At 39.0% G+C, this 15656-nt stretch overlaps 1 protein-coding gene across 2 annotated transcripts in view; it reads right to left on the bottom strand.

The window, feature by feature from the left end:
* The window catches only part of wdr45b (WD repeat domain 45B), a 60408-nt gene that overhangs the window by 29727 nt on the left and 15025 nt on the right, over positions 1-15656 (bottom strand). Inside the window, exons 2-5 of one of the 2 annotated variants that reach the window (XM_080184140.1) lie at positions 9907-10002; positions 8700-8801; positions 6180-6267; positions 2551-2645 (exon numbers count right to left, since the gene is read on the bottom strand). In XM_080184140.1, coding sequence (XP_080040266.1) covers positions 2551-2645; positions 6180-6267; positions 8700-8801; positions 9907-10002 — 381 coding nt within the window. The remainder of the gene's footprint in view (positions 1-2550; positions 2646-6179; positions 6268-8699; positions 8802-9906; positions 10003-15656) is intronic. The other variant, XM_080184141.1, reaches the window with a different exon arrangement.

Below are 15656 nucleotides of genomic sequence, written 5' to 3'. Positions count from 1 at the left end.
AAAAAAAAAGCATTATATAATAGCAGGTTCAAGTGCTGCAATTGGTGGACAGGTAATTTGATGACAACAGTAATCAGGTGACACCTGTTTTATAACAGCCTCACATTTGTAAATATGGAAATAGAAAAATAGTCTGCGCATTGAGAACTACAGTCAATTAACTAGTAACATCCTTGTTAAATGCTCTACCTTCACACATTTCACAATAATTATCAAGTGTATTGCTAAGAGCCAATTAACAAGAATTTCAGAGTACTGTATTTTAATTAATTGAGTTTTTTTTAAGCACTAATTTCATAAATACTCCCTTTGCAGATGATTTTAATCTGGTTAAAAATCCAAACTACTGAAGTCTGTATTGCTGAAAGACTGTGGGAATTAAAATGAAAATACACAGCAAATATTTTATTAGCGAAGAAGGTCGATGGTTTTGAAAGGAAATTAGACACTGGAAGGAGATAAACCGGCAGGTCTACGGACGTGAGGGGGAAATATTGGATTGCTTTAGGGAGAGCCAGCAAAGGCCGGATGGGCCATATTGTCTTAATTCTGCACAGTTAGTTCTGTGAGCCTTGGAAAAATCCACGCTCACTTAAATTGTGTCATGATTTTCCCTGTTCTTCATGGGGGGAGATATTCCTGTTGCTGTTTTGGTGTCATTGTCTCCCCTGAGCACCATTGTTGACGCAGGGAAAAAACACAGAATATGTACAAACTGATATTTTTTTTTACTATTTAAACTGTCTGTGTGGAGTTTGCACATTCTCCCCGTGTTTGCATGGTTTTCCTCCAGGTGCTCCGATTTTCTCCCATTGTCTAAAGGTGTGTGGGTTAAGTGGATTGGCCATGTTAAGTTGTCCCTTAGTGGAAGGGGGACTAGCTAGGGTAAATGCATGGGGTTATAGGGACAGGGCCTGGGTAGGATTGTGGTTGGTGCAGACTCAATGGGCCGAATGGTCTCCTTCTGCACTGTAGGATTCGATTATTATTAGGTGGAAGCTATCAGACTCCCACAAAGCAAGATTGTGGCCGCATTTGAACAATTTAAGATTATCAAGTGGTTTGTGGCGTGCCTACACGTACACACATGCACTATAGCACCTCTGTAGCCTCTGAGCATGCAGCTGGTTGCCTCTGTAAACCACCCATCCAATGTCTTGTGCATGGAGAATGTACAGGATAAAAATCACTGTACGTATTATCTTTTTACAATGCTAAGCAAGTGATGAAAAGAAGTTACACTTATCGATCTATTAGTTTCCCTAAACACATGGTTGTTCATTGTTCACGATATAGTTAAAAATGCAAGTGTTACAAACATATGAATTAGGAACAGGAAGAAGCCACTCAGATTCTCAAGCCTCCTCCACCATTCAACATGGTCATGGCTGATCCGCTTACAACTTCAACCTCACATTCTTACCTTCCCCTGATAATTTTTAAAAACAAGGTGAAAGATTTTGTTTTCACTGCATTTTGAGTAAGAGTTCAGAGACTTACGACCCTCAGAACTTTTAACTTGTCTACTACAATATATTGCATCTAGCCAAGATTTCACTGATGTTAGACACCAAAGTGGCAAATGGCAACATATAATAAATGAGTTGCATAAAAAGAGAAAAAAAAACACTTGCTGAAATTATTGATTTTCGCCTTTAATTCCTCTCTCCATTTAGGTTTTCTTGAATCATTACTCCATGTCCAGTTTGAGGTCCAAAGCAACAGACTAGCTCCATTTTTTGGTCCAATGGCCCTTCACCTCAGGCAATAAAGCCAGGCTTAGAAACTTACATAAAGTCATGTCCCAAGCTGCAATCTAGCCCACTCTTCCAAAGATCACATCAAGTCCCATACTGTGATTTTCAAACTGGAATCCTACTTACCAACAACAATTTTATAGTATTAAAATTGTGACTAAAGCTTTTTTTCATGCCCTCATCCTTGAAATTGTAATACAGCCTCCATCCAGTTGTTCTTTACTTATTTCTTTGAGTAAAGAGCCCAGGATCAATAACCTTTTATAAATCAGCCCTCTCATTTTTAAGCATTAGGATTTGTCAAAATTTAAGAATTCCATATATAATAAAAAAGGAGAAACGAAACTGAAGTATTGCAGATTTCACCAAGGCTGTAAACAACTTCAAATTCACAAGTTAGTTTATTATGAATGCAGTTTTATTTGCTAACTGTTTTCAAATATTAAACAGACTTCATCTATACACCAGGAAACCCAATTCTCTAAGGTGCTATTATCCAAAGCGTATCAAATATTTACTCCACTTTTTTTTTATCCTTTCTCATAACTTTACATGATTCAATTTTGCTACTCCGATAATCTTTTGATTCCTTGGAACTTGCAGTGATTAATATCACTGACCACCACATCCAATTTGACGTCACCTGCAAATCCACCCAAACAAGGACAGAAGTTTAATTTTTCACTGCTATGGTCATCTATAGAAATAAACTAAATTTAGAGCACAATGATGAAAGATGTGAATACTATAAAAATACTCTGGCTCTGAATTCTCTGATAAAAAACTAACTTGCCTTTGGGGTTGTAGCAGGTCTCAAATACATGCAGCTGATGAGGATTGTGAGTGAACGTGAAGACTTTAATCATGGAATCCAGAACTACTACAATTCTGTAACAAAAAAAGTAAATAGCAGGACAGGAAAAACATTCAATTGTACTTAAAGGCTTCTATAAAGTCCAGGTAAACAACGTCAATTCTACTACACTCAATTGGTTAACTAACTTCTTCCCCAGGTACATGAAAAAAAATGCTCTCGCGTGTTGAGGTTCTCCTATGGATCCTTCCGTTTCCCAGTGATCGGCTTATAATATAAGAACATAAGAACATAAGAACATAAGAAATAGGAGCAGGAGTAGGCCATCTGGCCCTTCGAGCCTGCCCCGCCATTCAATAAGATCATGGCTGATCTGTCGTGGCTCAGTTCCACTTTCCCGCCCTCTCCCCATAACCCTTAATCCCCTCTCTTATCAAAAACCCATCAACAACAAATTTCTCTTCGGATCACTTCCGGCATCTTCCCAATGATGGATGTCAGGTTGATGTGCCTGTGGTCTTCTGACACCGATTTGTCCCCTTTTTGAAAATTGGAAGTACAAATAAACCTCCATCTAAGAGATTATCCCATACTGCACTGAGCTATTGAAATTATGGAAAATGACCCCCCAGCACCTTTCCATTTTGGTCCGCTTGGATGCTTATCATTTGAACTCAAATTCCCACCTATTGAGAGATTTCTTCTATCTGAATAGTTTTAAGCCTTCTCTACCATTCAATTATGATCACAGTTGATCTTCTCACATCATTATTCTACCTTAACTCCATACTTCTTCAAAACATAAGTGTACTTGGGTTGAATAACATTAAGTTGAAACATTAACATGATCCACAGGAGGCATGACTGATGCAAAATATTTAACTGCTGTCATAATCCAAGAATTAGCCCTATAGGGGTGGCACAGTGGTTAGCACTGCTGCCTCAGAGTGCCAGGGACCTGGGTTTGATTCCCGGCTTGGGTCACTGTCTGTGCAAAGTCTGTACATTCTCCCCGTGTCTGCACGGGTTTCCTTCAAGTGCTCCAGTTTCCTCCCACAGCCAAAAGACGTGGTGGTTAGGTGCACTGACCGTGCTAAATTCTTCCTCAGTGTACTGAACAGGCGCTGGAGTGTGGTGACTAGGGGATTTTCACAGTAGCTTCATTGCAGTGTTAATGTATGCATATTTATGACACTAATAAATGAACTTTAAAACTTTTAACTACACTTGCAGCGAATAAAAGCAAATTACTGTAGTTGCTGAATCTGAAACCAAAAGAGAAAATACTGGAAAACCTCAGCAGGTCTGGCAGCATCACTAAGGAGAGAAAAAGAGCTGACATTTCGAATCCAGATGACCTTTGTCGAAGCTAACAGGCATAGAAAGTGAGAGATATACTGCAGTGAGGGAATGAAAGATGAGTCACAGCCACAAAAACAAGGGGAAATGGCAGTCCACAGACAGGTTAAAAAGATATGAATGGCAGAGAAGCTGAAATCAGAGGGTAAACTGTGACAGACAGCCCTTTCTGATATTTATTGACCTGTTAACTCCTGATATAAGCTAAAAAAATTATAAAGGTTATAGCTGCAAAAAAAAGTGACAAAATTGATTAGCTTCAAGAATAGGCGCACAATTAGTAAATGAATTTCAATGTAGGCAACAGCATTTTTGATGGGAAATATATTTTCCAAACAGCAAGTGGCTCCTTAAAGTCTATAGGAACAATGGGTTCTAGGGTTACAGATACACAAATCTCTAAAAGCAGTTACCAATGTTAATAAGGCTACAAAAACAAAACATTATGGTTATTTCGCATATTAAGATAGGGTTGAAAACCAGAGAAATAATATAAAGTTTGTAGAAACCTTGGTTCAGTTATAATTGGACGCAGATATTCTGGTCATCTTATTAGGAAAGGGATGTAGAGGTACCAGAGGTATAAGCATGATGCCAGAACAGAGATGCTATACCCATCAGTAATTCTTGCCTATCAAACTGTAGCCAGAGAATCACTTGCCAATTGATTCTCTGCTTCTTACTGTCAAGGATCTTACTGCTACTGCATTGTCAAGGATCGATCCTTGACCGTCTCCTATTTCTTATCTTCATGCTGCTCCTTGGTGATGTAATCCAAAGGCATGGTTAGTTTTCACATGTATGCTGATGATCCCTAACACTATCTCATCACCACCTCCCTCAACTCCTCCAAACTTGCTAAATTATCAGACTGTATCTGACACTGTAGTGGATGAGCAGAAATATCCTCTAATTAAATGTTGAGGCCACTTGCGACATTCTTTTCGGTTTCCAATACAAATCTTGTTCCGTAACTACCAATTTAATCACACCCTGGCAGCGGATTAAACAAGCTGGTGCTCCTTGCTCTTCACTCGAGAAAACTCCAGTGTTATTGGGTCTAAAACCATGACTGAGTTTGAGGGGGTAGATGTAGAGATGTTTCCATTTGTAGAGATACCACAATGAAGAGCCATGATGGATTTAAGGACTTTGAGAAAAACACCATTCCCCAGAATGTGGAACCTGCTAATATAAGAAACAGTTGAGGCAAATAGCCTAACTTATTTAAGGGGAAGCTGGGTAAGGACAAGAGGGAAAGGAATTGAATATTCCAGTAGAGTTTGAAGGAGGAGTGGGAGAAGACTTATGTTGGCTATAAACAACAACACTGACCAATTGGGCCAAAGGGTCCATTCCTGTCCTGAACAACGGTTTTCAATTAAGTTATTTGTTTGTACAATAATAACCTATGTAACAAGTGAACATAATGTAGAAAATGGAAAGATTGTGTTACCAACCCTTGAAATATTGGAATATTCCAGGACATGGAACAAAGGCAGGAAAATAGGATTGCATGCCTTAGTGGTACATATTGTTGGGGCAGACAACTGAACTAAAAGGCCTTTTCTGTACAGTATGACTATCATTCTATTGGTTTCTCAGGTAGTGATAGCTCAGGATTACTACGGAAACGCCATAGAGTAATACATCCAAATTTCCAAAAGGCATTTCACCAACTTCTAGAAGCAAGTCGAGTTAAGATGCAGGACAAATATAGAATCCCTACAGTGGAGAGGCCAATCGGACCATCAAGCCTGCACCGACAGCAATCCCACCTAGGCCCCATCTCCTTAACCCTACATATTTACACTGCTAGTCCCCCTGAAACTAAGGAGCAATTTTAGCTTGGTCAATCAACCTAACCCGCATATCTTTGGAGGAAACCCATGCAGATACAGCGAGAACGTACAACCTCCAAACTGACAGTGACCAGAGTCCGGAATTGAATCCAGGTTCCTGGCAATGTGAGGCAGCATTGCTAACTACTGTGCCATTCCAAATATAGGAATGCATAAACCACAATGGAAAACGTCAGCGTCTAAGAGCATGAAATGAGAAGAAGAATGGCTTTCCTTACCGCAATTATCTTGTGATCTAGTGAAGTAAGAAATGCAAAATGCTGATTGGAGATGAATCAGCGTCTTTAATATTCAACTAATCAATGAAATTTAGATTTGCAGTAGGTATGGGAAAATAAAGTAGAAAAAGTTAAATTTCAAGGAAGTAATTAAACTTCCAAAGGTTACCTGTCTCTCCGTAGTTTAACTGCTTTGACTTCAGTAGAAAATTCAATTTCAATAACAGTCTTCTTCTTTAAATCATCCCATATCATTACTGTAAAATACCACAGCATTTCATCATTCCTTCTCAAAATGAAATCTAGGCAGTTCCAAAAAAATGAGCTCACAAAATAATTATCCTTCCTTTCTTCAGGGCCACTGAAGGAATGCAATTGCAGACCATCAATAAACTCTCGATTGATCTTATTTCTTTACTTGTCCCCTTTTTTTTCATTATTTACTCACACAACCAATCACAGGTCTTCCCTCAAGTTCGCTCTTTCCCTTTGCCTGCCATTGTATGTGAAACGTGAGATGCAACTTCCTGAAATATTAACATGGTTTCTCTCCACATGGCTATTGTTAAATCTGCTGAACGTTTCCAGCATTTCCTGCTTTTTATTTTAACTTCAGATTTTCACTATCAGCAGCGTTTTGCTTTAATTAAACCTGGACTAGCCGTCAAGATTATTTTAACATGCTAACTGTATATTGTTGCAAAGGAATACTCGATATGAAAAAAAATAACCTTTACAGGTACAGGAATGTCATTCCTTTGACTTTTGATTTTCGGATGTTTTTAAAATGTGAATTTTCTAAAATACTTTTCCTGAAATTCAATTTTCTTCCCCCCTTGATTGGAATGAGAAACCATTTACATTATTTTTTCACTCCTGGTGCTGTTTATTCACAACCTGTCAATCGGATAAATTAGGGAAATACTTGGTTGCCTGCTCTGTTTGCTCCACGCTCATTTTCCTTCAGAATTTTTCAGCTTACAGCATAAAAAGTAAATATTAAACTGGCAATGATAAATCTAACCAAGGGTATAAAATATTTGATGGCAGATTAGGACAGATGCAACCAAGCTAGGTAGCCATTCAATGCTAGCACAGATTCTGGGAGGTTAATTTGTGCTTGTCACTTCTGCGGCTTTTGCTGAGACTAGCGCAGTAGGCTGGAAATTTTTGAAGTTTAGAAACCAAAATCTTTTTTTAAAAGGAAAAAAAACACTGCAATTTTTCCTATTTACCATTTTATCAGGAGATAACTCCAGTCGTTCCCCAAAGACCAAAAGCAATTACCAATTTCATCAATGAAGCAACACCTTAAGTTCACAGTTAGAACCTCAGATAGTTCCCATTAATTAAAAGTTTAGGGTCATTGATATTCTTCACCATAAAGTGACACAAGTCACTCCTGTAAGTGGATTTGGCATTTTTTTTTAAATTTAGAAATGTGGCGAGTATTTAACGATAAAAGATTTCATCATTATAGGTTCTGACTTAGGTTTTCTGCACATGCTCTTCTCCAAAGCTTTGCAACATTACATCAAGAAAATTCTTGGAGTGAGTGAAGTAAAGACAGCTATGTGAATAATTTAAATGGTTGCATTTAAGATGTCAACAAACAGGAAATCCCAAGGAGACAAATACTGAATCACGGACAGAGTCTCAACCAAATTAACATTGGCAAAATGACAATCATAAATAAAAAGATTGGCACTAGTGTGACAAATGTCCAGAATGGGAAAATTTCCACACCTGGATTTAAAAAATAAGTGAGGACACTACTGATGTGTCCTCACTATTTAGTTCTTTCAATTCAGGAACTACACTTAAGATTGGAAAATGTTGCCCCTCACTCACGATTTAAAAAAAAAACTGAAGGCAACCAGGGAACAGGCTACTTTATCCCTAGTAATACTTAATGAGACAGGATTAATTAATAACCTCACAGCAAAGATTACTCTAGATAAGAATGACAATGATATGGTAGGACTTCACATTCAGTTTGAGGGAGAGAAGTGTGGTTCTGAAACTAGAATCATTAAAATAATGAATGGAAATCACAAAAATATAAAGACAGAGTTAGTAAAAATGGATAGGGAAGGTAGGTTAAAGGCGAAGTAGTAGAGAAGCTGTGACAGGCATTTAAAGAGATATTTAATAATTTTCCAAACAGATATATTGCACTTACTGTCAAAAAAATACTCTACAAGAATGCATCATCATTAATGGGACTAAAAGCTGACAAGTCATTGGGACTAATGGCCTGTATGCCAGCAAATTAAAAGATGTGCCTGCAGAGATAATAGTGAATGTAGTTGCTTGTAATTTTCCAAACTTCCTAAATTTTGTAAAGGTCCTAGCAGACAGGCAAATTGCTTAAGTATTCTAGAACAAAAAAGGCAACAGGGATTACAGTTTTTGAAGGAGGGAAATAATGAAACTGTTCGGTTTTAACGTAAATATAGCAGCTTTTAAAAGGTAATTCTCTCCGATTACACAGAATATTAGTTTTACATCTTGCCATGGTTGTACCCAGTCCAGGTGGATAACCACTACATTATTATATGGAGTTGCATTTTAATTCAAGTTATTAACCACCCTTCTAATTTTTTTCAAGATGTCACAGATGGTAAATGACATTGTCCTCAAAATGGTTAATCCCAATAATATCACATTTCCACTGACCAGGCTATACCTTTATTGGGAGGATACTTGGGTTTTTTACCACCTCCAACCAAAGCTAAGTAATTACATCGAAAAAGCATTTCAACATGACCAACTCCGCCTTCCATAAATTCTGTAAAAGAAAACAAATTCATAATTGTTCAATGTAGGATGATGCTCAGACAGGCTTACTGAAACAGTGACCAAGTGGGTATAGCATAAGATGAATCAAGAAATACAATGCAACCTTGCTATGCCAAAGATCTAATCATGCTTTTGCTCGCTGGTTTATTGCACTTGGAACAGAAGTGTCTGGCCTTGAAACTATAATGTTTACACCTACTTATTTTGTACTAAATGGAGGTCATGTGATGTACTGGGTAGTGTCACTGCCTCTAAACCAGAAGCTCTGGATTGGAATCCCACCCCAGGACTTTTTCCCCTCTTTCAACACACACCAAGTGACCGGTGGTAAGAGTGGGAGTGTTTCCTGGTCAGCCATGTGATTAAAGCCTCGACCAGCACTATCCACGACCCAAAACTAGTCACCATAGCAACTGAGGCTTAGTGAACTATAATACACCATTTTACACCAGAAGGAAATCAAAATGTATCTAAAGCACAAGTTCCAAAGAACCTTCAATAATACTCAAATGCTTCACATAAAACGAAAAGGCAAATACCACTGTTCTTTTAATCCACCAAGCTGACATGTCAATTAGTAAAAAAAAAAGGGTGCGTGCGAGCAGACGAGACAGCATCATCGTGCTTCTCTTCAAAATTGTACCAGAACATGATTTATGACTGTTGACAGGGTTTGGTTTAATAGGTCTTCAAAACAAGGTATCTGACAATGGAGTAACATACTACTGCATCACTGCTCTACCAGCAAGAAAGTTTTATAGTTGGCCTACACAAGGTTGTTGAAAACTTGACCAAGGGACAAAAAAATGTGGAACTGGCTGAGAAACATGTTTGCCAGTGCAGTTGTTCAAAGAAGCCTCTCAAGACACCCGAGACAAGATTGTCCCTCAGTTTGAATGTTTATTTTCCAAATGCTTCTCTTGCTAAAATGTTTCACATCATTTATCAACTCAGTATTTTTAAAAACCTAACTAACTTTGCACACTTATAATTTAGACCCTGGAAACAAAAATTAATAGTCAAAATTATATTTAAAACAGAATTATCTTATTGCAATTGATGTAAAAGCAATAGTAATCACAAATCTGCATTACCTGACTGGCGATACGCCTCACCTTGTTTTTCCTTCTCCTTCAGTGGATCAGTGTTATAGACACGGAATCCATTTTCCATTCCACATGCAAAACAACCTGAAGTCAAGAAACAAAGTATTGAGAATCTTCATGCAATCCCTAACGCGGAGAATGACTTTTTTCATTAAAAACCTTGCTTTTTTTCAAGTCAAGCCTCAAAGGTGACGTTTCACCTCTGACGAAAACAAAAATGGTCAACACGCACTTAAGGAAGAGAGATGGGTTAAATCAGCTTTCCTGAAATCATCACTAAATAAAGCCTTGCACACATCACAAACTAAAGTTTAATCACCTATGACAATCCACAGGAGGAATCTAGAATTAAAAACGGTAAAATGCTGAGGATGTTTTAAGGGTAGCATTCTTGTACAACTGAAATGTTTTTCATCTTTGCATATTAGTAGCCACAGAACATCCCAAAGTTGCCAGTGAAGATAAGAATATCCAGGGCAACAGGTTGGTACAACCTCCACATCCTAGACTTAGATTAGCACTGGTCTCAGAATATTAAATTTGAGGTAGGTTATGCTTGTCAGGAGGTTACATCATTAGCTTTCAAAAGCAGTACTGAGCTGAACTATCTTAATTTTTTAATTCTCAAGCTAATTAGCATTCCGAGACTTCCTCAATGACCACAACCAGCAGCATTACGTTCATACAACATAAACCTGAGATCTCAACCCAAAGAAGGGAGTCCCACCAGACAGCAACCTAGATTTCTGAGTCAGATTATTTGCAGTGGGATTTAAATAACACGTTTAACTCAAAGGCAAGAATCCTACCACTCAACCAAAGGCACTCACCTTGTGTGGAACTAAGATGAAATTATGGGACGTTGCATCAACATGTGCTCACTTGAATATACATGCTTAAGTGATTGAATGGAGATAGGGGAGGCAATGATGCAATGGTATTGTCACTGGACTAGCAAATGGCAGAGTTTGAATTCAATACAAAAATTCTGGAATTCAAAAGTCTAGCAATGACAACTGTTGCTTGTTATAAAAATCCTTCTCTTTATTAATATCCTTCAAGGAAGGAAATCTGCTGACCTTACATGGTCTTGCCTACATGTGAGTTCAGACACAAAGCAATGTCAGCCTAGCAAGCCACTTACCTGTATCCAACTGCTACGAAGTCCACAAAACGAAACCAGACTGACCACCTAGCACTGACCTAGGCACCAGAAAAATGAAACAGCAAACCCAGCTCTCAACACTGTAAAGTCCACCTTACAAAATCTTGTACCAAATTTAAAGATAGCTCTCTCACAACTAGTCAAGAAACAGCCCAACACAGACATACTCAGATCAATACCTTATAGGCAAGGTAGCAGACATCACCACCATTCTCGGACGCATCCAGCAGGGGTGGTGACAGTGGTGTACAATAGGGATGAAAATTCCCCTAGGAGACCTCAACATCAACTCCAGACTTGAAGTCTCATGGCACCAGGTCAAACATGGGCGCAAATCTCCTGCCAATTACCAAATACCACCCCCCTCAGCTGATGAAGCAACACCCCAAGTTGAACACCAGTTGGAGCAAGCACCGAGAATGGCAAGGGTGCAGAAGTGGGGACTGTGACAGATGAAGTCAAAAATTGATAGATTCTGACTTAAGGTGAATAGCTGAACAAGTTCATAGATATCATAAAATTCCTACTGTGTGGAAGGAGGCCATTTGGCCCAAGTCTGCACTGACCACAATCCCACCCAGGCCCTAATCCTGTAACCCCACAAATCCCGTTGACACTAAGGGTCAATTTAGCATGACCTATCAACCTAACCCGCACATCTTTGGAGGACCAGGAGGAAGCCCACACCAGACACAAGAAGAATGTGTGCGGAGTCTGCACAGTCACCTGAGGCTGGAATTGAGCCCCAGCATTGCTCACCACTGTGCCTCCATGCCACCCCACAAACAGAATTTGGATTCATGGAGCTCAATGTCTTACTCCAGTCCTATTAAGTGGTTTAATAATGGAAAAAAAAACTACAGATACTTTGCTTCAGCAAAATCAACAAGAATTAGGCATGCTTGAGACATTGGCTTCAATAGCGCCAACATATGAACATCTGGTTGACGTGTTCACTTTCTACCTATGCTCAATGCACAGACTGCACCTTTGTTTCAGCAAATCAAATAGTGAAATACACTGCTCACCCCTCAAGTTGCATGCAATTAAGTTAACAGTCCTATCACACAGCCAGTTCTCTTAGATATAACTTGTTCTGCAAAATTCAGAACTCAAAATATACCAAATGTTAAATATTACACAAAATTATTCTCCACTGCAATCAAGGAACCGATACAATTCCACGTAAGCAGGCAAAAATGTGGAATCTCTCAAAAGTTTTGCCAATATGCATGTCGGAGAACAGCAATCACCATATGGCACAATGGGAATTTAACTTGAACAAATGGCGAGAGCACGTACACTGGAGGGACTCGGTAATGTATGATGCATTAGTGGTGTTCAATATGTTAGTCACTAGCTGTTACCAGCAACTTGCACGTACATGGTATCTTTAACAAAGCAAATTGAAAATGAGCCAGACATGACTAACTGGGAATATAGATGTGGATGGATTAATAAACTGAAAAGAGATACATTGCTGGCATATAATTTTACACATTCATTTGCACAGTGCACGCTTGTGTACTTCAACTCTTTTCAATAGATGAAATGCAACAAAAATCGAACCTCTTCAACATCTGGGCACAATGCCACTAGCGTGCACTTGCTACAGATGCATTACAGCAATTCGCCATGATTTCCTTGGCAGTATGTCCTAAATCCACAGTCTCCACCACCTAGAAAAAGGGTAGCAGGTGCACTGGAACACTGTCACCTCCAAAATCAAAAGAGAGATTTTCCAGCATTTTCAGCAGGTTTGGCAGCATCGCCAAGGAGAGAAAAGAGTGGACAACAAGTCTAGATGACCCTTTGTCAAAGCTTTGACAAAAGGTCATCTAGACTCAAAAATGTCAGCTCTTTTCCCTCCTTATAAGTGCTGTCAGACTTGGTGAGATTTTCCAGCATTTTCTCTTTTGGTTTCAGATTCCAGCATCCACAGTAATTTGCTTTTATGTACTGTCACCTCCAAGTTCCTTTCTAAGTAATATATGATCCTAACTCGGAAGTATAGGGCTATTTCTTCCTTGTGGGTCAAAATCCTGAAACTCCTACCCACAGCATTGTAGGGACACGTGCAGAAGACAGCCCACAACCACCATGCACAAATTGACATGCTGGCCTTAGCAACAAGACCTACACCCCAAGAATAGGGTGGCACGGCAGCACTGCTGCCTCAGTGCCAGGGATCTGAGTTCAATTCCCAGCTTGGATCACTATCTGTGTGGAGTTTGCACATTCTTCCCACGTCTGTGTAGGTTTCCTCTGGTTTCCCTCCACAGTCCAAAAGATGTGCGAGTTAGGTGGATTGGCCGTGCTAAATTGTCCCTTAGTGTTGGTGAGGGGAGGGGGGCTAGCTAGGGTAAAATGTATGGATAATGAGGATAGGTTCTGGATGGGATTGTGGTTGGTGCAGATTGATGGACCAAATGGCCTCCTTCTGTACTGTAGGGATTCTATGATCTAATATATATTAATTCAATGCCAGCACTCAAAATAGTGTTGTTTGTTTGGTGCAGTAAGTCAGTGCCTCACATAGATTAAGACAAATGCACGAAATGAAACTGGACCACTCTGAAACCAGCATCAACACTGTCAGAATATCATTTTACTGCTGATTTTTTAAAAATTCTGTAGTTAAAATCTTAACAAGATTGTTAAGGATAAGCAATTCTTCCCTTTCTCTGCCATGTTTTTTCAAAATAAAAAAAAGATATTCTTTCCAGCTCTAGTGAACAAGAATGGAAGGAAGAGTTTGTAACCTGCTGCTTTAGGTCTGCATGACGTTTCCAAGCTAGTAAACTGACTACCAACTCTCAAAAGATGCCAAGTAACACTGCATAATGGGCTCCTACAGTCGAGTTGTCCAAATAGCCTCTTCCTAATGCAACAAACCCAAGGGGTCTGCAAAGGAAACAACAAGATCTTTGACAAAGATTAGGGTTTTAAATTTTGTATGCTAATTTCTTGAAAATTTGAAAAAAGCTCAACTGTGAAAAGACCTTCCTACTACAAGCATCTGTATCATCTTCCTTTAGTAAACGGGAATTTCCAAAAACAGTTATGACATTGCTTGCATAGTTTATCGTTCTCCCCCAGGCAGCATTTGTCATGCACAACCATTTCACAGCTATTTTGCTGAATAGCTTAATGTATGCTGGGGATTTTAATTTAGTTTATGTGGCTAGCAATCACAGAATACATCATGTACTTACTAAATCAGCCCCGTTAGTCATACGGTTGAAACAAAAAAAAACCCTTGAATAACCTCGAGTGAGTATCATAGAGAACTGCGGTTTGTGTCTAATACGTGTTCAAGCTCTCTATCTTAGTACCGCATAAAAGTATTCGAACAACTAACAATGCAATACTTCAAGGATATATATTACAGAATGCAATTGGAAGATGGAAGCAAATAAAATACCACTAAATATACATTTTTAATAATGAAACTGGCACTTGCATTATGTAAAGAGATAATACAGAGAGGTTGCTGGATGCTTATTTGTGAGGACCACCTGTGGAAATCACTCAAGACTATTGTTCAGGCATGATATGGTTCCCATCGCTTGGGAATATAGAAATAGGAGTAGGTCCCACGAGTTCTACTGTTCAGATTATTGCTGATCTCCAAAACAGAAAATTTAAAGAAGGCAGCCATTTGGCCCAACATACCAGGGCAGGAAAGATCAGTATTCTCATCCAACGGTGGGCAACCTGCAGTCCTGGGGCCATAAGCGACCCAGAGTTCTGGGTGTGACCCACGAGATACTTTATTAACTTGTCTATTCACAGGGCTGTCACAGTCTGCTGATTTCCGTCTGAGTAATTTTTTTGCTATTGGTATTACGATCCCAACTGATGTCATAATTGGACAGGAAGATCCTAAAATTGAACTCTGGGCTCGAAAGACTGCTGTACAAACAACTGCTTTAACTCTCAGACGCTGATTAAAATGGCAAACTTTTGATGTTTCTCTGAAGTCTGAGTCCCACATTAAATCTGATTGCTGCAGTTATCTTTAATTCATAACCCTTTGTTTACTCTTAAATTCTTCTAAACAATACCTTGGTGTCTGTTCTCATAACCAGGAAATTAAGACAGAAAGAATGAGTTATCTGGATTGTATCTCGTTTCTAAGGAAGCTTGTGTCTTTGCAATTACCTTGCCTTGTTCAGCTTCTGAGAGAAGTTGAGAGTTTCATTTCCCACTGAACTGTCTCTGACTTCAATATACCCAGCTAAATCTTGTGACCCACTGAAATGAAGCAGGGCCACTTATACAGCCCACTCACTTGACTCCATTGCCCATCACTCGTCTAACTCCAGTTTACAGTTCTTGGTCTGTACCCTGTAGGTTACAACACTTCCACGTTTTAAACGAAGAATATTGTCTCTACCACCCTTCCAGATCATCTCAACTCTTTGATTCAGGTTTGATTCTTACCCTTTTATATCTTTACCAAATAAAAACTAAAAAATTTCAGTTGCTACATCTACAGGAACTTGGGCAAGAATTCACTCAGGGTGAAAAAGTGCTTCCTAATTTGATTACAAAATGGCCCACCTCTGGT

The sequence above is a fragment of the Carcharhinus amblyrhynchos genome, unplaced genomic scaffold (genome assembly GCF_965287045.1).
Source record: "Carcharhinus amblyrhynchos unplaced genomic scaffold, sCarAmb.v2.hapA chromosome_577, whole genome shotgun sequence".
NCBI classification, from domain to species: Eukaryota; Metazoa; Chordata; class Chondrichthyes; order Carcharhiniformes; family Carcharhinidae; genus Carcharhinus; species Carcharhinus amblyrhynchos.
The sequence above is the reverse complement of the archived record's forward strand: the minus strand, read 5'-3'. Positions and strand labels throughout refer to the sequence as shown.